This window comes from Lissotriton helveticus, chromosome 9, assembly GCF_964261635.1.
Source record: "Lissotriton helveticus chromosome 9, aLisHel1.1, whole genome shotgun sequence".
Classification (NCBI taxonomy): domain Eukaryota; kingdom Metazoa; phylum Chordata; class Amphibia; order Caudata; family Salamandridae; genus Lissotriton; species Lissotriton helveticus.
In genome coordinates, this window is record NC_136070.1 from 184604918 (window position 1) to 184626959 (window position 22042).

Sequence of the window (22042 nt, forward strand, 5' to 3'; positions counted from 1 at the left end):
AGAATTTTATAAAACCTTTTGGGACACACTGGGGAAGAATATGCATGAGACTCTGATACAGGCACAGATAGGGAACTCAGTTCCACATTCTTGGGCAGGAGCGGACATCGTGATACTTAAGAAGAGACCCCCGCAAGAACCAGGGTCTTACCGGCCAATAACGCTCATGAATGCGGATGCCAAAATATTTTCTAAAACATTGGCACAAAGGTTAAGTAGGGTTATAGAGCACTTAGTTAGCACATCACAGCACGGGTTTATCCCAGGGAAAGGGACCACTCAGCACACGAGACAGATGATTACTGCACTAGATGCTATGGGGGTTGCAGGGGACCCTGTCGCGGCTGTATTCTTGGACGCGGAGAAGGCCTTCGACAGGGTCTCCTGGAACTACCTCTGGAAAGTGATGGAGTGGTTTAGTATTGGCAAGCGCTATATTAAGGCAATACAGGCGTTATACTTAGACCCTTCTGCCAGAGTAAGAATTAACAAAGGCTACACTGAGGCAGTGCAGATAAGGCGTGGGACAAGACAGGGTTGTCCAGCATCACCGCTTCTGTTCGCCCTTTACATTGACCCTATTCTGCGTAGACTAGAAAGGAACAATATGATCCCTCCAGTTAAATTGCATGGTAAAAACTACAAAGTGTTCGCGTATGCGGACGATGTGGCCATCATTACAACTAACCCATAAAAGGGCTTTACCGGAGATCGAGAAGGAGGCAACTTGTTTTGGAGCAATCTCAGGATACCGGATTAACAAAGAGAAAACACAAATAGTTCAGAACAGTTACATGACATATCAAGACACTAGAGTGGTCAAGGAAGCAACATATTTGGGAATAAAAATCACTGCCGATTTAGACAGACTGGTAGAGCTTAATATGAGACCCCTATTAAGTAAAGTAAAGGAAAATACCGAAAGGATACACAATTTGCACTTGACTTTGATGGGTCGTATAAACGTGATCAAGATGATTACTTTCCCCAAAGTTCTTGTATTTGTTCAGAGCCATTCCACTGCTTTTCGAACACTTATGGTTCAATAAAATAGAAGCAATAATGAATATATTTATCTGGGCACAGGGTAAGACCAGGAGAGCCTACCGACACCTTACACTACCAAGGGAAAAAGGGGGTTGGGGAGCACCAGACTTTAGGCTCTATTATTGGGCTGTAGCTATGCAGTATTTCCAGGGGCTAATTGGGAGTGGGGGAGCCGAACAAGGGGACGCTACACCTGGCTTCACTAATGTATACACTGCACTGCTGGGTGATGGGGCTGAGAATGGGTTTCTGAATACAATTGATTTTAGCTACTTCAAACACACAAGGTTCAAGACTTTACGGGCTGCTTACAACATTTGGAAGGCGATCTCAAAAAAATTGGGGCTAGGCAGATATAGCTATACACGTCTATATACGAATCACTCTTTACCTGGGGATATTTTGATACGGTCATGAGGGACTGGGACAACAAAGGGATTAAGAAGATCGGGAACCTCATGGAACATGGGGGTATCCTGCAGTTTCATGATCTCCAAATAAAATTCAAGCTAGCAGGCAGCAGCTTCTTTAAATATCTCCAGGTAAGAAGCTACCTCTTACCTGAACAGGGGGGGTGCACTGGGCTTCGGCTCATGCCGCATAATAGATTACATAGAGCGCTGCACTCACTGTACAATCCGGCAGCTATACGCAGAATTGTATATGTATAAAAGTGATGACAGGGCTAAATTTGCTACGAAGTGGGCAGAAAAAGTGGGATCACAGCCAGAGGGATTTCAGCTCTCCTTAGAGTTGGGTCGTACGGTGTTATGCTCAGCAACCTTACAATCGCAGCATTATAAGACCCTATATTCGCTCTACCATACCCCTGCTAGAATTGCCCAATGGGGAGGCAACTCGGGAATAACTTGTCCGCGCTGCGATTCAACGAATGCAGATATTGTTCACATGTTCTCACAATGCCCACAACTGTATTCTTTAAAAAGTGATATTGAGAATTTTATAGAGGGATCACTGGGTCTAAAGATTAAGCTTTCAGATGAATTAATACTGTTGGGGGTGCTGGCAGGGGCAGGCGGTATTCCCACATAGTTAATGTTTATGGTAACTGCAGTTTATCGCATATGCATAGCAAGATCATGGCTCGATAGGGTACCACCAACCTTCCAAAATTGGATCGCCAGGCTACTCTCAACTTATAATCTGGAAAGAGCAATATATGACAGAAAGGGACGTAGAGCTAGAACTCTGGGCGGGAAGATATGGCAACCTATAGTAAATTTGAAAAATGGGATGATTAACCGAGAGGTGACCACTGCCGCTAATGGCAATACACCTGCCGTCATGGGTTGAAAAAAAAAATGTAATCTTCTGGATTCTATGTGTAGTATTCATTGTGTAATGAATTAATTGATAAATATTTGTGTCATGGTTGAAATGATATAATTTGTATAAGTGTGCTGTACCATTTATTGGATTTCTTGGGAAAAATGAATCATTTTTTTAATGAAAATATATTTTTAAAAAAAGCAAATATCACATGGGTTCTATTCATGCAACCTTTCTTAAATTTGTAATTTAGGATATTCTGCCGTTATATGGATCCATCTAATCCAAAGGGGAAAGAACAGATTACTAAAGAAAGCTTGTTCACATGGCGAACGAATTGTTCCTTAACAGCCTTTCCGTAAACCAGACTCACTCTGAGGTACCCAGGCATCTTACAAGCAGATATTGAAAATTATGTAATGGTTTATTCTTGTTAGCAGAAGGCAACCTCCATGTCAGTGAGTGGAAAACATGCAAAGGGTAACAGTTATACAAGGGATATTTATTGTGCAAGACATTAGACTTTTGGTCTGACCAAACTTTTTTCAAGAGCAGAAGTGGGTGTTTACGTAAACAGAACAGTCCAAACATTTACTATTTTAGCTGTAGTTTCACATTGACCTAAACATTTGAAAATCCTCTAAATATCTTAGCACATCTACTTTTCTGTGGAATGTAAAAACTTTATTTGTGACTATTAGAAGTTTACTTCCATTTACTTTCTCCTTATAAAAAGGAATTCTTGTTCTTTTCCTGCAAATAAAAATGTTTAAATGCCCCAAATAGTTATTAAAATAGATTTGCTATTTCTCCCCCCCAAACACAACCTAAACCCTTGTACCAAAAGGGTCGATAATTCCATTCTGCAGCTGACAGCTTCATTCGATTAGGTGGTAATTAACCCAATACAGAAAACATTTTTAGGTTATGTGTTAGAAAAGGTTTTGCATTTAATATGCGGCAGCATTCAATTCAGACTCGCCACACTGTCTGAAGTCTACTTGCATATTCTTCAATGTACAAAAATGCCCCTACACATTCCTAAACAAATGAAACTCTGCCATTTCTTATTTTATGGTGGCATCCCTTCAAAACTGTCGGATTGGTTTTCCTGTGGCATCATCCGGTTCATCAGGCACTTCCCTTGGTTCGTTTGGTGGTGGAATTTTGATGTCTGAAGGCTCAACACCCCAGATATCCTTGGCATATTCCTTTATGGTCCTGTCGCTTGAGAACTTTCCAGAGGCGGCTATGTTCTTGATCACCACTTTAGTCCATTCCTTGGGGTTCTGAAAGGGATAGTTGACAGAATGTTTTAATCTGCAGCTCTGTAATAAAGTCAATGGCTTTGCTACTACACCTAAGGACTACAAAAAGTATTTCTGCAAATTACTACCTGCAATTGACGTAAACTCAATTGGCCAACAGTTAGCAAAATCGTTCCAATAATGTAAAATAAATCCACGATCCTTCCCTTTTTTCATTCACAGCCCATCGCCAAGGAAAGAGGTTTGCTCAGTTAGGCACTACAGTTTATAAAAAAATGTTGTTAAAGTGCAAATTCTGCCCAATAATTGATTAGCGCAAAAGTGTGTGATCAGTTGAAGACCCAGGAGTTCAGGCTCCACTGTTCCTATTGAAGCAGGACTAAGATGAAGCGGTCTACGGGTGGAGTGGAACAGTGGTAAAAAATAAATAATTTTTCTAAAAGGGGACGCCTGAGCAGTTACCAGTTGATTTGATTAATTCAAGCATTCCACCCATCACTTTGATTGTCTTAATCATAATGCAGTCAAACAAGATATCCTCAACTTCTTGGTCTTGGCAAGAGCTCAGAAGAACTGGCACAGTTTCAAGTTCTGCTACTAGATCCTACTGCCGGCACAGAAGAGGGACATAATTCAGCTGATCCTGGATTTTACAGGTTTATTGCACTCTAAAGGAAGTAAAACGAAATAAGGAACTTGTTTTATAGTGCATCTTTTTTCTAGTGTCTCAGCTCACTTACCCATTACAATAAAGCGAAGGCACAAAGTAATTGGACTTCTGTTGGGCAACCCAGGCCATAAATTACCTTGCATTGATGCATACCGAGTGGTTTCCAGGGATTCCCTCTTACTAGAGGACAAATACACTATTCACTCCCCAGGGCCTTTGTTCAGTGCCACACTAAACAAAGAAGGGCTATAGAGTTTAGAATAATAAAAGTTAAGCCATTCAAGATTTGGCATGCTGTATTTGTAAACCTTCCCCAAAAAGCGTCGCATGGCTTGGGAATAAAAAAAAACAAAACAATAAATCGATTGGTGGTAAATAAACTGTCAAGGACCACGGAGAATAAAAGAGCACTTTCCTGCTATAGTCATACCGGATCCCACTTTCTAAAACGTCTCCATTCATAATGTGTAAAACCAGCACAACTTTGTAAATGGTACCAATAAGTAAGTGACGCTGTTGATGCATGTTCTTACATTTAGACATGCTCCCTATCCATACCACCCTACCTGCATTACTCCAACAAGTGCTTAAAACCACTAAATAGCAGAATGAGGTCACAATTTTAGTGGCCAAAGAGCTGTAGGAGTGTAAGGCATGGCGAACGGAGCTGTGGTGGGGAATGCATTCTGACCACCAAAGAAACTGCAATGCAATAAAAAAAAAGGAAAAAGTCTGCAGCAATCTGACTTACACCACAAATAAAAGAAAACATGTGTTCTTCCAATGGAATGTGGATTTACTGCTCTTTGATTGAACCTCCTGCATATATAGCTTTAAGGAGGCTTCACTTCTTTAACCTGTATGTGTTACTAAGAACCCAAGTCAAACTAGGTAGGATGATCGAACCCAAGTCAAACTAGGTAGGATGATCAAAATGCATCGAAGCCTCTACCAGATTTGACAGAGTGCAACTTAAGGAGGCGGTGTGAGACGGGAGACAAAGAAAGTACATTGGATCAGTGAATCGAGACCATGAACTGAGAAGATCTTTCCTAATTATACAGACCACTAGAACAAGGGATGGATGATTCCTCCACCCCCAGCTAAGAAGAGACACGGCACTTCATCACTGGCTTTGTATTACTATGATTAGGTCAGACAGATTGTCATTTTTATAAGGGGGGGGGGGTCAGAGGACTTTGGCTGATCCTCAGAACATTCTGGCTCCCAGAAGCGCCCGATATCTATTTTTTGTTGTGGTTGGTAGCATTATTTAGGTTTTAAACCCAGAGGTTGGTCTTTTCCATAAATGCCCCAGGATCTTGCTAGGCAGCTTGTTTTGTTGATAGAGGTAATGGTTGCCACTGCAATCTTATGGCACCATATGGAGGTCTAAGCTGTTGATAAGTAAACTAATTAATGCCTTTCAAAGTGAAGAATGACATCTCTGCCCTGGGCATCGTTCATCGGCCCTGAGGCTTCTAGTCACTCATGGCAGTTCTAGTGGTGGCTGAGTTAGCTAGGTCGTAGATATTGCCTAGAAGCAAAGTCAATGAACAGCACACTTTCCATGCTACACTGAAAAACTAAAAAAAATGTTGTACCCGGTTATAGTATCTGTTTTGTAACAGACGGCTCATCTGCTTCCTAGGCATTCCATTCATCTGGTTGTTGTGGCGACAGAATGACAGTACGTCAGGGTGCGAAAAAAAAAATGGGGTGCTACATCTCTCCTGTACTCTCCACTCGCCTGCTTTATTGGGGAGGGAGTTTCACGTGGCAATGCCGGTCGTATGTCAAGCATTGTGGCATGGGGCATTGTTAGACCTCTTCTGGCCATTATCACGTGTTCAGTCTCATTATGAACTAATCCTCAGCTAGAATTTACATTTTTTCACTACAGTATACAAATTTTGGGCATATGATCTAACCCGGTCACAATAAGGGAACCCTGCTACTAATATGTGGTTCACTTTTAAAGTTGTGCTTGACTAGTATCACGCAGCCCAACCATAGATAGCCCAAAAAAGTACACTATGAATTCAAGCATCAAGTCATTGTGAGAGAAGGTTTAGTATACAAATAACAGTATGAAGCATAATTTGACATTCAGTAGCCATACACTTGCAGACGTCCCACCCCCAGAGAGCCAACAATGTCTTACCTTGTACAACTGGTTGACCTTCTCCTGGCTTTTTACATACGCTTCGTAATCAGCAAAGACTTTAAACCTGTTAAGTGATAAAAATGTAGTCCGGTTTATTATTTGCTGTTACAAATTCTAGTATAACAATGTTACTGAGCTATACATAAGTTTAGTGGCATTATTTAGATACCATTACATAAAATTACATTTCTAACGGCGTAGTTACAAAGTGTAAACTGGTAATGTAGTTTTGTTTTGGGCTCACACTGGAACAAAATAAATTTACTATTCACACCCTCACATCTTTCACACGACTCATGCAGACTGGGAAGTTGCTGGAGCACGAATGAAAATCAGTCTCCAGCACCTTTAGGCAGGGTAATGGAATCTTTCATAAAGTTACATTTCCAATCCAGTTAAAAAAAAAGCCATTAGATTGGAGATTTATTAAATCAAAAAGTCTTTGAATGGAATCTGTAGCCGGTACAGGTCAAAAGTTATGAATTCAAGAGTATTATCCATACTTTTATTTTTCCTGTCACACTTACAACCTGACCAGTGACAAAGTTTGGGGCCTAGTCATGGAACGAATATGCCATTTTCTAAGATCACATATGTTTAACTCAAACATTCACCCCCTTCTTTGTGGGCAGCAAGGTGGGTTTAGAAGTGACATCTAATATTTAAATTTAGGTTTTCCAACCAGATTTTGACCAGTCTGTACAGTAGGGTTCAAGAAGCTGCTGTCAGGCTACACAGGGTAGGCTTGAAGCCATGTTTTTACTGCCACTATAGTGAATGGCACAGTAAGTGCTGCTATTCATAGGTGGCATTTAACTTTCCACACCAAGGGTGTATTTCTGCCCCTAAGCTATGGTTTATAAGAATGTTATTTGTGCCAATCGGGTTTAAGGCAGTTTCAATATGTTGAAAAGGGGGGCACAAGCACTTTACATAGGGGTAAAATGCTCAGAGTTCTATAGCCAGCAACAGTAGGGTCCAAAAACAGGCAGACAAATCTGGGATGGTGGTGAGAATTGGGTTACTGGTTGAGGGAGGGTGGGTGAAACCCAACTCAAGTAGAAACCACAATCTGTCATGGTGAAACACAAGCAAACCTCAAATTAACCTGTGCTTAACCCTGTGGCAACTTGGCACAAAACAGTCAGACTTAACTTGGAGGCAAAGTGCAAATAATTTATGCATCACTTTAAACAATATTAAAGTGAAAACACAAGTAGAATGTGAACATTAAGAATAGAATATAATGTAACATAATGAGAAAACAAAATGGCAAAATTCCACTTAGTAGAACAGAGATATGCAATTTTAAAGGATTTAAGTGAAATTAGTGTCTAGAAGCACAAAGTGCCAACTGTTGTTATTTGGTCGCACCGAACCATGACTAAGTCACAAGTTCAGGCCGTCTGCGATGGAGCACAGGCTGGGTTCAGGGACCAGGTTAGGCCCACTGAACGAATTTGCTTTAATATGTTGCAGAGTATTGGGAGATCACACGCTGAAGGTGGGTCATGCAGTGGTGGTTCCGGAGAACTGCGATGCTTCGAAAAGGCGATTGACAAGGGCCTTGTGATGCAGAGGCCTGCATCAAGGATGAATCGCGCAGCAGCAATTCAGATGAGACGTCTGGCATCGGCAAGGCACTGAGCTACAGCGGTACAGATGCGGCTGCGAGTAGATGCATTGGACTACATCGGTTTTGCTTGCAGGACCACAACTGGGCTTGCAGGACCACAACTGGGCTGGCAGAGCACTAACGGGCTCACTTTCAAGGGTCCAGGAGAAGGGTGGCACCGCTTGGGCAAGACTCACCACAAGTAGAGTCAAGGTGTCTGGTTCAAGATCGTTGGAGGCTTTTTGGTCCATGAGGCTCTGATCAAGAGGCTAGTCAACTAACCCTTGAGTCACTCAGATTGTCCTACGTTCAATATGCAGCTCCAGTCCCTTCACTTGAAGACTCCGACAGCAGAACAGTAGTCCTTTTAACAGGTGCACTTCAGAGTTGGGCTTGAAAGTCTAATATTTATACCTAGAGTAAGCTTTTAAATAGGAGATAATTCTAGAGGGCGTTTGGAATTTTCTGCCTCCCTGCCCTGGCAACAGCTTTGTCTGCGGTCACAAAAGACTAGTGTCAAATCTTTTGAGTGTGCTTAATCAGAGCCTTTGTGATGTGCAAGTGTGGTATTTGACCGCTCCTCCCCATCATCCAGTCAGAGATGCCAAAACCTATCCTGCCAAAACCTACTGCCCATGGTCTCACTGTCTGGGATCAATACAGAAAGGCCAACTGCTGGCTACACCTAGTCATGTGACCTAGAGCAGGCACCAAATGGTTGGGAAAAGAAAATGACTAAATTCTAAAACTGGAGTTTTCAGAACATGATTTAAAAATCGGACTTTACCAATAAAGGATTTTAAATTACAATTCCATAAGCGCCAAACTCCATATGGCTAACTGCTCCACTGAAAGTTTACACTTATTAAAATGCCATAAGTTAATCCAATGTTATCCTATGGGAGAGGCAGGCCTAGCAGTAATGAAAAACAAATTTAAGAGTTTCACTACCAGGCATACACCCTATCATATGGGCCTTTTGGGGCCTATCCTGTGGGTGACAAATGTATTTGAAAGATTTAGGCCAGACTAAATGTTTACCTAACCGAAATGGCAGTATAAAACTGCCCGCAGGCTGCAGTGCAAGGCCTGAACCATGTTTAAAGGGCTACTTAAGTGGGTGGCTGTGAGAAGTTGACCTGGTATATGATGTCCACTAATTAAAGTGGGCACCTTGCACCAGTCTAAACAACCCTTATGGTGATTTAAGAGGTCAAAGATAACCTTAGGGATTGTTTGAAGTGGGCACCTTGCACCTGTCCAATTAGTGAACATTACATACCTGGCCAACTTCACATTGGTGAGCAGTGCTTGGTATTCAAGCCTGCATTGTTTTACCTGAAATCTTTGTATTGATAACTGAAAACCACCAAGTACTAGTTACATATAATACTAGCTTAGAATAAGTAAGTTCTACTGAACTTAGGGTTGGGTAAGTCAAGGGTCTAGAACACCCTTTCTACAACCTCAGAGTTAAATTCCCACTAAGTTAGGTAAGTGCAACACCCCAACTAGGTCTTCTAAAGGAGAAGCCAGTGGCTCTCTGCCCTCTGGATAAAGTGAGCTTTCATTCCAAGAATTGAAAGCCCTACGTGGCTGAAGACAGGGAGAACTGTAAACACCCACTGCCTCAGAGGCCTTACTGCTTGATGACCTTAGTAAGACCCCTGGGTCAGATGAACAGGAGAACGTGGGTGGTGCGGGGAATGAGGACAGGTCAGGAGGTGACACCTTTTATGACCTAGACTCAAACCCTGGCCAGGAGGAACAAGATGGTTCCCACCTGGACAACTCAGATCTTCATCGAGATGAGGAAGGCACCCACAATGGCCCCCCTCTTCACCCCTCCTGGAATAGTGCAGAGTTTACCTAGGAGATCTAGATCTCCCTCTGCAGAGTCACATCACTCAGGACAGTCTGTAGGGACCTCTGTATCTAGCAAAAGGGACCACTCTTATGACAGGGAGTACCAATTTCTGGAACTTGGGAAAGCTAAGCTTAGGCTCAGGCAACAGCAATGGGCCCTGGACAAAGTCTTTAGAAGTCCAGGGAGCTAGAAAAACGTTGAGACTAGAGTCCCATGGTGACAGCACCAGCATCCCTAGAGTTAAGGAACATTCACTTGCCAATAGGAACCCAAGCAAGATTGACATAAAATAGAGGGAGGATGCGGGAGGAGAGGACAGGGGAGACGAAAGGAAGTGGAACAATGAGGTTCAACAATATAACAGAAAGATCGACAGTTAAACATTACAACAGACAATCAGCAATACATTATAGAGGAGAGAAAGGAGAGAGAAAAGTAGTGGAGGGTAGGGGAAGTGAGGATAAAGGAAGAGACGGCCGTAGAGACGAAAGGAAGTAGGTGACGACCAAGGAGGGAATCGATGGCCCATCTCCCCTATAGCTAAACCAGGTAGCTCCATCAGGCATCAGACAAAATAGTTCGGTCTCAAAGTCGAGGGAAGAGGTTCACTCAGAAACAGGGTGGGGACAAGGGGCAGGGGCAGGTGATGGCAGAGGACAGAAGCTGGAAAGAGTAGGAGCAGAGAGGGGAGAGGGTAGGGGGGAGAGAGAGGGAGAAGATAAGGTCAGGAGAGACGCGGGAGCGTTTGCCCGAAGTCCGGCTAGGTAGGTGATAGTTCACCGGGTAAATGTCCTGAATGGAGTGCAGGATCCAGGTTGGATGACAGCTAAGATCCAGGTCAGAGCGATGGCCAGTTTTAAGATTGTCCATGATTCGCAGTACATCGTGATGAGGTCGACTGAGGCGGCCATCTTGTGTCTCTCCTTCTCTCCTCTCTCAATGTTTTGAGGCTGAACTATTTTGTCTGATGCCCGATGGACACCTGGTTTAGCTATAGGGGAGATGGGCCGTGGATTCCCTCCTTGGTCGTCACCTACCCAGTCTGTCTTTACAGACTTCTTTTCGTCTCTCCTTATGGTCTTCTCCCTTATCACTCTCTCACCTCCCCTACCCCCCACTACTTCTCTCCTCTCCCAATGTATTGCTGATTGTTTGATGGAATGTGTAATTGTTGATCTTTTTCTGTTATATTGTTGAACCACATTGTTCCACTTCCTTTCATCTCTCCATTCCTCTACTCCTTCATCCTCCCTCTATTTTATGTCTCTCCTCTCCCCTCTCAATGTATCGAGACTGAACTATTTTGTCTGACGCCCGATGGAGCTACCTTGTTTAGCTATAGAGGAGATGGGCTGAGGATTCCCTCCTTGGTCGTCACCTACCCAGTCAGACTGTAGACAGACTTCTTGTCGTCTCTCCTTATTGTCTCTTCCCTTATCCTCCCTTTCTCACCTCCCCTGCCCCCTCCACTACCTCTGTCCTCTCTCCCCTCCTGATTGTATTGCTTATTTTTTGATGTACTGTGTACATGAGAATCAACAATGTAACAGAACAAGTTCAACAAATTAAAGCGCTCCGATACCTTAGGGTCTAGCCAGCGCTATATAAAACTCTTTAAATAAAATAAGAGTCTGACTCACAATCTGATCCCTATCCAGCAAAAGTGCTGTCATCCATTGATTGAATTTGATTTTGAACACCGCCCTGTGTGAGGGGCACATGCCACAAACCTGGAAACATGTGAAAATTCTCCTGCTTTTAATGAACACCACGGCTGACCCAGAGGTCACCGGTACCCACAGGCCTATATCCCTGCTGCCTTTTTTCTCCAAGGTTTTGGAGAAATATGTCAACACAGTTAGCACCGACTATGTGGAGGCCAATCATCTTCTGCACCAGAGTCAGTCGGACTTCAGAGCTAATTTCAGCATGGAAACGGCCTTAGTAGAAGTAGCGGAAACCATGAAAGCTACTCTGGATAGGGGAGGCAATGCGGTTTTGGTGTTGGACCTTTCCGCAACCTTAGATACTGTGCCCCACAATAGACTACTGCAAAGACTTATGGAGGGCGGTATCAGAGGCACGGTATTGAGATGGTTCACTTAATTCTTAAACCACTGTTTGCAAACTATGTGGTCCCCTCCTTTTGCTGGTGTAATCCCTCCCATGAATGTCGGGGTCCCACAGGGCTCAATTTTGAGCCCAACACTGTTCAATTTGTATATGGTCCCTCTCGCACGTCTCACCGAGAAATAAGGGGCCAAAATAGTATTGTAGCGAACGACACGCAATTGTTGTTCACTGGCGAGAAGGGGGCTGAGTTCAAGGGCAATGTGATCAACACTTGTCTTTCAGAGATTGTCTTGGCTTAGACAAACCCAACTGAAGTGCAACTCTGGAAAGTCAGATTATCTTCTTGGGCTCACGTCCTTGTGAAGCATGGCACAAATGGTGGCCGCAGGATATGTCTCCCCCACATCTTCAGTTACCACCATGAAAAATCTTGGGGTCAGATTGGATCTGAACCTTCAAAGAGAGGGCAGCATCCAATCGGTGGCCAGGACCGGTTTTGGGTTTTTGAGAATGCGGAGGAACTTTCTCCGCCTGCTCCCAGTTTCTCACATGAAAACGGGTAGTCCAGGCCTTGGTGGTCTCGAGACTGGACGATGTAAACTCCCTTTACCTGGGACTCCTGGACTACTTACTAGGCCGATTGCAGGTGGTCCAGAATGTGGCAGCCAGGGCAATCTTTCTGGGAGGGCCTAGGACACGCACAACCCATCTTCTGTTTTCCTTGCACCGGCTTCCGGGTCGGAAAATAATCCATTTTAAAGCGTTAGTTTTGGTCTTTAAAGCCTTTCACCAGATAGGAGCCCCTTAACTTAGGGAAAGATTTCAACACTATACCCCTCAACATACCTGGAGGTCCTCTGTTCAGTGTTTGACCTCTACTCCCAAGGTCCTGCTTTCCCGGGTACGGGGAAGATCCTTTCAAGTGGTGGCCTCTCATCTGTGAAATAGCCTACCTCTCTCTCAGACAGGTACAGGACCTCCTCACTTTTAGGAGGAAATTAAAAACATGGCTTCCTCAAATTTTGGTCTCAGACAGTTTCTGTTTTGGGTGTTTTTCTGTTAGCGGTTACGTGTTTTTTTTCATAGCGCCGGGACACTCTTGGGAGTAGCTGCGCGCTTTATAAATACCAAACAACATAACATAACTGGCCCAACAAAAGCGGTGGTTTGTTCAGACCTTCTAGTGGAGTGATTATTGGGCAATGATTTAGAAACTTCAGCCTAGGCTGAAGTGGAATTAAGGGCTCATGCAGCAATGCTGGGCATCACTGTAGATGTGTTTGCTGTGACCAGGTCACAGGCCAAACTGATGTCTACTGAACAGGCACTAGATTCTGAAAAAATGGACCAGGTGCCTTTCAAGAGAAAGAGCAGGAGGGGTAAGGCTTTGTCTCCTTTCCTTCCCCCCCCCCCCCCCCCACGCTCAGAGAGGATCTTGTGAGGGAGATGATCCCAGTCCCTGTGAAGGAACGGTCTCAGATGAACTGGAACATGATCAGGTCGATTTCTTTGAGACATGGGGGCCTTCCAGGGCAGAACTGAGTCAGGAGCAGCACACCTGCCCCTCGCGAACCCCCTAGAAAGCAAGCTGCTGCTGGGAGTGTCAGTGGAGCCCACTGGATCTATGTGGATGAGGGACTCCTTTACTCTGAGGGTAGAGACCCCAAGCCTGGTGCCACCAGGAGGTTGGTCATACCTTTGAAGTTTAGGGGCTCCCTACTCGCCTTGGCACACAACATCCCCTTGCAGGACACCTAGGCCAAAGCAAGACTTGGGACAGGCTTGTCACTCACTTTTATTGGCCTCATATGTCAGAAGACACCAAGGAGTTGTGTCGCTCCTGTACCACCTGTCAAAACAGTGGTAAGTCAGGTGGTACCACAAGGGCCCCCCTAATACCACTACCTGTGGTGGGTTTCTCTTTGAGAGGGTTGGGATTTCCATAGTTGGTCCCACAAACCCTCCAACTGCATCTGGGCAGAGTTATATTCTAGTGGTGGACCACCATGCCACTAGGTATCCAGAGGCTATACCCCTTAGAACCACCACAGCTCCTGTGGTGGCCAGGGCCCTCCAGGGAATTTTTTTCCAGAGTGGGTTTCCCTGAGGAGGTCTTAGATGAGAGGTACGAACTTCATGTCCAATTAGATCACTGCAATGTGGAAGGAGTGTGGAGTAAATTACACAAATTCACAACACCCCATCACTCACAAAGCAATGGGTTGGTTGAAAGATTCAACAAAACCCTAAAGGGCATGATTATGGGCCGCCCAGAAAAGCTTAGGCGAAAATGGGATGTTCTGTTACTCTGCCTTCTCTTTGCCTACAGAGGTCGTCTACAGCCCTTTTAAACTTTTGTTTGGGCATCCGGTTAGGAGTCCCTTGTGTTTGGTAAGGGAGGGATGAGAGTTGCCTCTCAAACCTCCCAAGCAAGACAGAGGACAATGTACTTGGTCTCCACTCTAGGATGGCGGAGAACATGAAGAAAGCCAGCAAAAGCATGGAGGCAAGTCAAGAATTGCAAAAAGCTTGGTATGATCAAAGAATATACCTCTATTATGCTTGCGGTCACCCCACATATTGTTACAACACGGTCGTTACAACGACCGTGTTGTAACAACGCATACCATTACCCAGCTAGTCAGAACGACAACTTGGAGGGGGGCGCTGGATGTTGGAATAGAATAAATTACTATTCCAACTCCAGTCTGTGCAGACAGTAGGGAAGGTGTTGGATTTTAAATCCAACACCTTCTCCCCCCTCTGCAAGTCATGGTTACGCCTTGCGGGGTAATGGTATGCGATGTTACAACGCAATTGTAACGACCACGTTGTAACATGAGTTGACGGATTCGTAGTAAGGGCTGTTTACCATGACCAAAAGGCTGTTTATCAGCCAGGACAGAAAGTATGGGTATTGGAACCTGTGGCCCCAGCAGCTCTCCAAGACAGGTGGAGTGGACCCCATACTATTCTTTAGCAAAAGGTAGAGGTCACCTTCTTTGGAACTCATAGGAGCCCCCACAGGGTGCGCCATGTAAATAGGCTCAAACCCTATGTGAACAGGGCAGACATGGCTACTGAAGGACGTGAGGAAGAGTGACCCACTCCCTGAGCTTCTCACAGAACCCCGATGATGGCTCAGATGGTGTAGCCTGGACAGGCAGCTTCCATGAGCAACAGCAGTTTGATTATAGGAAGACCCTCAATAAATACAGACACATGCTCTTTGACTCATAGTCAGACCACTGGATGTACCCATGAAGTGGACATAGGTGAGAGTCTACCTGTAAAAAAATAAGATTTACAGGCAGCCTGACCATTTCAGAGATCGCATCAGGACTGAGGTCAAAAGGTCTCTGGAATTGGGGGCGATTGAAGCCCTTGGGCTAGTCCAGTGGTCCCGGTACCCAAACATCATACCGAGGGTGGTAAAAGAAAAATGAGGTTGTGTGGACTAGAGGGGGCTCAATGAAGTCACCAAGATGGATGCTCACCCTATTCTTAGGGCAGATGAACTCATTGACACTTTGGCCTCAGCCACATTCTTGAGCACATTTGACCTCACTGCTGATATTGGCAAATCAGACTTGCTGAGGATGCCAAACCAAAAACAGCACTCTCAACCCCTTGTAGGCATTATCAATTTATTGTGATGCCCTTTGATCTGAAGAATGCACCTGCCACATTCCAAAAGTTGGTGAACAAAGTCCTTACAGGCCTGGAAGCCTATAGTCCAGCATATCTTGACGATATAGCGGACTTTAGCTGCACCGGGGAAACACCTGGTCCACCTGAAGAATGCTTTGGAAGCTCTACAGAAGGCAGGTCTCACCATCAAGTGCTAGATAGGGCAGAGTAAGGTTGTGTACCTGGTCCACCTTGTGGATGGAGGGCAAGTTCAACCATTAAAGAGCAAAATCCAGACCATCATGGACTGGGTTGCTCCCACAAACCCAGACTCCGGTCATAGCTTTCTTGGGCCCGACTGGGTACTACAGAAGATTTGTAAAATGATATGGGTCTATAGTGACTCCCTTGAATGACCTCACATCAAAAAGAATTCATAGGAAGGTTCAGTGGACAGTTTGCTGTCAGCAGGCATGTGATGATCTCAAGCTGGCCATGTGCACTGCTCCCATTCTGCAGAGTTCTGACTATTCCAAGCAATTTATTTTCCAAACAGATGCATCTGAGTTGGGGGTAGGGGCTGTGTTATCACTACTTACAGGATCAACCAGTAGCTTTTATTAGCAGAAGGTTCACCTCAGAGAGAAACGTTTGTTAGCCATTGGGAGGGAAGCCTTTGCAGTGGTTTGGGCTCTGAAGAAGCTGAGGCCATACCGGTTTGGCACTCACTTAATTGTTCAGACAGACCATAAGCCCCTCTTATGGCTAAAACAGGGTGAAAACCCCAGACTGTTAAGGTGCTCCATTTCCCTACAGGGGATGGACTATACAGTGGAACAGACCTGGGAGTAACCATGCCAAAGCAGATGGACTCTCCAGATATTTCCACTTAGAAAATGAAGACTCAACTGGACAAGGTAAGTCTCATCTCCTTACATTAGGGGGGGCTGAAGGAAAGTAGGATCTGCTTCTAATGGTTACCCCACTTTTTGCTTGATGTTACAATGTTTTTGACTAGTCTGACTGGGATCTGCTAATCAGGACCCCAGTCTATCTGCTATCTCCTTACAATGTAATGACATGTACTTCACTTCACTATAGATTGGATACTGAGGTACCCTTATAAGTCTCTAGTATATGGTACCCAGGGAATAGGTACCCCAAAGGCCTCCCATGGGCGAAGCATGTATTATGCCACCAATGAGAGGCCATGCAAAATGGAACTACAGGCTTGCCATTGCAGCCTGTGTAAGATAGTGCATGCCCCACTTACACTTACTTTAGATATAGGTTTACTATATCTATAGGTCACTACACTACCTATAAGTCACCCCTATAGCAGGCCTTGACAATTTTGAAGGCAGGGTGCTGGATTTTACGCGAGAGGGTGCCCCTGCATGAGCAGAGCACCCCTGCAGCCTTCGAAGAGTATTCTATCGGGTTGTCGGTGAAGTAGCAAGACATAGTTAGAGGTGCATTATATGGTCGCGTAAAATGCGCTCTTGAAAATGACTTCAACAAACCATGTCGTGTTTGGTATCAAATACCTTGTAATCAGGGCTGTTTCTACCATTAGGCAAGACTAGGCGGCCGCCTAGGGCTGCAAAAGGGGGACTTTTTCTTTAATTTGAACCTACGAAAGTAAAGTTAAACGGCAGCCAAGTCTTGCCTAAAGGTAGAAATGGCCCTGGGAATAACCGAAAGCAACACCCAGCGTGTGCAGTCAGGAGACAGAAATCACACTGTTTGGCACATAAAGCGACCAAAGGCATTTGAAAATAACTGCATTGAGAGGCACTTAAGAAAAATATCCGAAGAAAAGTAATGTGTCGGCCAGTTAAAGGCGCCCATGGAGATAAACACATTTAAGAACGCATGAGGAGACACGTTCGCAAAAAATGCACATGATTTTGAATTACCTACGAAACACACAAGAACAAGTGTACTTAGCAAAAATAACACTGCGAAAACAGGTTGTATGGTGAAGAAAACAGGGTTTACCGACAACAAGACAGCGCAGGGATTCTCTGTACAAAATTGAACTCACGGACTACCAAAAACACTCTGGCAAAGGGAACTACGTGCGTATACACAAGCAGACAGGGCAACTGTGCGTGTACCACAGACACCAGATAATAGGAAGCACAAAAGACCTAACAAAACAGCATGTATTAAACACACATCAGCAAATAAACAAAACCGGGCAGAAGAAATAGTGTAAGTAACACAAATACACAGAACAAGGGTAACTGTGGGTACATCACAGACAGAAAAACTCACGGAAGGAGCCGGGGATAGAAAAGTGGGTATATAACAGACAGACATGAGCAAAAATCAAAAAACCCGATCAAGAGGGACTGTAGCCACTATCATGAGAAAAAACAGAACGTTGGGAATTGTGCTTGTAGCACAAACAGGGCATGCCATGCACACCGTTGAAGGAGTGTGTGTGTGTGTATAAACATGCATCTTAACACTGTAGCTACACAGAGAGAATGACCTCTGAGCCATAAAGGGAAAGAGGGGTTACAGGTAGAGTACAACCTCCCGAGTTAAACGAACTATCACTGAGTATCCCACTGCTCGTCCTGCAACAATTCACTGCAGAATTTAATGAGGAGAGAGGACCCGGGAGAGGATAGTAGGTGATAAGACTGAGGAGTTCAGAGAGGAGAGGAGGACCAAAGGGGGAGAGAGAGAGAGGGGAGAGGTGCAGAGAAACAACTGCAAACTGAGGCGTGAGAAGTTCTAAGAGAAACGTGCATAAGGAGGTGCGAGGGGTCAAGAGAAAGACCCACGGGAGGAGAGGCGCATGAGGACTGGCACAATAGGGAGGGGTATGAAGGACTGGCACTGAGAATTGGTACTCACCAAGGGTCTCAGGACTGATACGGAACAATTGAGCAGTGAAGACTGTTGAGTGAGGGGTACAGAGGACACGTACTGACCAAGTGACCCTGAAGACTGTTCACTAGGGGGTACTAAGGGCAGGTACTGACCGAGTGAGCATTGAAGATTGTTCACTAAGGGGTACTGAATGCAGGTACTGACAGTGAGCTTTGACAACTGTGTTCCCTGTGGGGTACTGAGAACAGGTACTGCCCAAGTGAGCCCCGATGTTGTGTTCACTGATGGGTACTGAGGACAGCTACTGGGTGAGTGAGCAATGCAAGTTACTATTTTTGTTGGTTCTGGTTGGGCATCCTTGTACATAGCTCTGAGAGTGTATGGCTACCATTACGGCTACCGTTACGGTCTGGCCTAGGCCTTCCGTTGAGGTAGTTTGCAGTACTGACTGTTGTGATAGTGTTTCCCGATAGTAAATGAGAGTAATATAGAAGGGGTCGGCAGTAGAGGGTGTTCCCGTCTAGCCTGAATGATCGGGGAGAGAGTGATGGTAGTAAAAGGGAGGGGGCGGCATTTTTCAATTCTAGCCTAGGGCGTCAACACACCTAGAAACATCCCAGCTTGGAATCATACCTCCACTCCAGTAATTGGTTGTCTGAGGTAGGATTCCACCCTTCTGAAGCAAGCTTCGTGGGTGCTTGGTCTTCCCAGTACCAGCCTTCGACCTGGACAGCACAAAATGGTTGCTGCCTACCAGAGACATTTCTGCCCTCCTGCAAGCTCGAGCAGAGGAAGGCAGCACAATAGGCATCCTGTCAAAGGGAGGTGGGACCACCTCCCAGACAGGATTTAGTGTACTGGACCTGGGTCGGTTCACTTCCAAATTGCCTGAAAGTCTGCACAATGGGCACATTTGGTGTCCCTGTGCATAGTCCAGTACAAACCAGTCCTGGGAGCCAGTGGCTCCTACTCTGGCACAAAACTTGACTAAGGACATGGGAGTAGTCTCCCCACTGTCGGAACCCTCCCCTGGAAGGGTCCCCTGAATCGGTCCAACCCTCTCCCGTGGGTACAAAGGGCATACCTGGCTGTAGGTCCCTAGGTTGGAAGTGAACAAGAAACCACTGACCTTCGACCATCTGGACACACTGGACTGCGACTGAGCCCGACTTAGCCTACTTCTCGATCCAAAGCATTGTCTGTGCCCGTGCACGGTACAGGTTCCCTGCAGGACCTTAGGGCATCAAGAACAACTGAAGTACCTCCCTTGGGGAGAAGGAGTCACTCCCCTGCATTTGCAGGCACCGTAATACAACTGACCGGTCTGCTGATCCTGAGCACCTGAGGACTCCGAAGGCTCCAGCAACACAAGAGGTGGGTTCCTATGTCCCTTGAGGTCGAGTTGCCCTCTCACCAAGTTTGAGGCTAGTATCCCTGGTGGGGACCGCATAACCCGAACCCCTGTGGACTGTGAACTTTTGCAAGTGCATATGCTTGTTGGTGTTCCTAAACTTCGTGCATTGGGCTGCAGATAGCTCCAACCTCTGCACACATCTCGTACAAAGGACTTCGGCCTCCTAGCACTCTGTTCCCTGCAAGCTGTTACTTTGTGAAACTGCAAAACTGCAAGAGGTCCCCATGCGACTTCTGTGCCTTCAGCCTATGGGTCCATTTGAGGGACACTGTTTTTCTTGGGTTCCCCTGGTTGCTCCAGGCCTGCCCCGACTCCGGTTGCTCTGGTGAGTCCCCTGGTCCTTGCTGGGCCAGACCGTAACGTTTCTTGACCTTCGTGGGTTGCCGCTGCCGAGGCTTGTTGGTGCTCCCACCGGACAGGACCCCTCAGCACTCTACATCCTTCACGTGACAGCTCGTATCAGGCTCCTGGTCCCTGCAGCTGTACCAGACATCGGTGGGCATTCATCTATCGAGCCCCTGGTCACTCCGGAGTGACCAAGACTACGTTCCCTATGCTTTCAGGTTCCTTCCATCAAGAATCCACTGGTGGGTTCCACCAGACACTTCTTTCCACCAGTGGCATTTCTTTGAACACTACCATGGAGAATGATGGCTGTTTCCGATGTCACTTCAGCCCTATGCACCCGGCTTCCCTGGGATAAGGGACTCAGATACTCCAATATCCAAGGGTGGGTGGTTCTCCAACCTATGTTTCTAAGGGTTTCCTTGAAATCCACTGGGAAGGGTCCTTAAACTGTAAAACTGCAACCATGACTCTCCCATTGAATTGCACGTAGCACACAGTTGTGTTCTCACACTGCACCCATCCTCCATGGGGTCCTTACTTACTCACCTTGGGTGATTCCTTGGGGTCCCAGCGATTCTACACTCTAGACACTGTCTCGACTCGTGGTTCTTATACCACTACTTTAGTATATGGTTTGGTCTCCCGGCAGCCCACTGTGTATTGGTGCTACTTCCGATTGTTTGTGTGCTACAATATTGTGTGCTTTGTGTTTCAGATACTGTTGGGTATTTAAAGTGTTATAATACATATATATTCTTATAGCTGTGTGGTTCTCCTTTCATTTAACCAATACAATAAGGTTGCATTCTGGTAAAACAAGCTGCTTAACAGTCCTTCAAGACTAAGCCTGAAGGCTGCTCGCCACAACTACCACTTGGATAGGTTTGTAAGGTTATCGTTGACCTCTTAAATCACCAAAAGGGTTGTTTGGAATGGTGCAAGAAGCCCACTTTAATTAGTGGGCATTATACCAGGCCAACTTCTCACAGTGACACAATACGTGCTACAGGTCCACTGGTAGCATTAAATTTACAAGCCCTGTATACATGTAGTACCACTATAGCAGGGGCTTCCAAGTAAATTAAATGTGCCAATTTGGTGCGAGCCAGTTTTACCACCTTTAGAGGAGAGGGCACATGCACTAACACGGATTATCAGTGGTAAAATACCAAAGGCCAACAAAAACCATATCACCAAAAACGGAGGAGTATGGAAAAAGTTGGGGTAAGAGCACACTAAGGTGTCATGTTGAACAGGAGGCCTTGCAGAAAAGACAGGTTCCCCACATGTTAAAAAGACAACTAAGGTGGTGAACATGCAAGTAACATGTAGGTGTCCGTGGTCTATGGAAAGCTGTTCTAAGTTAACCAATGTACACTATACATTAATTTCAGAACATATTTGTATACATTAAATAAAATACTAACTACTCAATGGATATCAGTATAGTTGTACAGTTGCAGGCATGGGATGAGCCAAAGGGAAAGTCACTATATCTTTCCATAAACACAGAAGCAAGACAATGCGACAGCCGTACTGACTGTGGATGCAAACAAAGCTTTATATCCTAGCTAACGTGTAAGTAAACACTAACCGGTCGTGGTGGAACAGCATGTCGGTAATGTCCTTGAAGAGGTCAGGCTGCTTAGGAGAGAAGTAGCCACTTTTGATCTGATCCATGACCTGCTTCAGTTCTGGGAGTTTATCGTAGTACTCCTGGGCATTGTACCTAAAAGGCAAACAAAAAAATGGTTCAATCAAAACAAACCTTTCAGGAATAAACATTAAGGAAGCATGACCAAATGC

The 22042-nt window shown here is 45.2% G+C and overlaps 1 protein-coding gene across 1 annotated transcript in view; it reads right to left on the reverse strand.

The window, feature by feature from the left end:
* Positions 1-2818: 2818 nt before the first annotated feature.
* PYGL (glycogen phosphorylase L) overlaps positions 2819-22042 on the reverse strand; it is a 113014-nt gene continuing 93790 nt past the window's right edge. The window contains exons 18-20 of the mRNA XM_078659733.1: positions 21831-21965; positions 6440-6506; positions 2819-3626 (exon numbers count right to left, since the gene is read on the reverse strand). Coding sequence (XP_078515859.1) covers positions 3426-3626; positions 6440-6506; positions 21831-21965 — 403 coding nt within the window. The 3' untranslated portion in view covers positions 2819-3425. The remainder of the gene's footprint in view (positions 3627-6439; positions 6507-21830; positions 21966-22042) is intronic.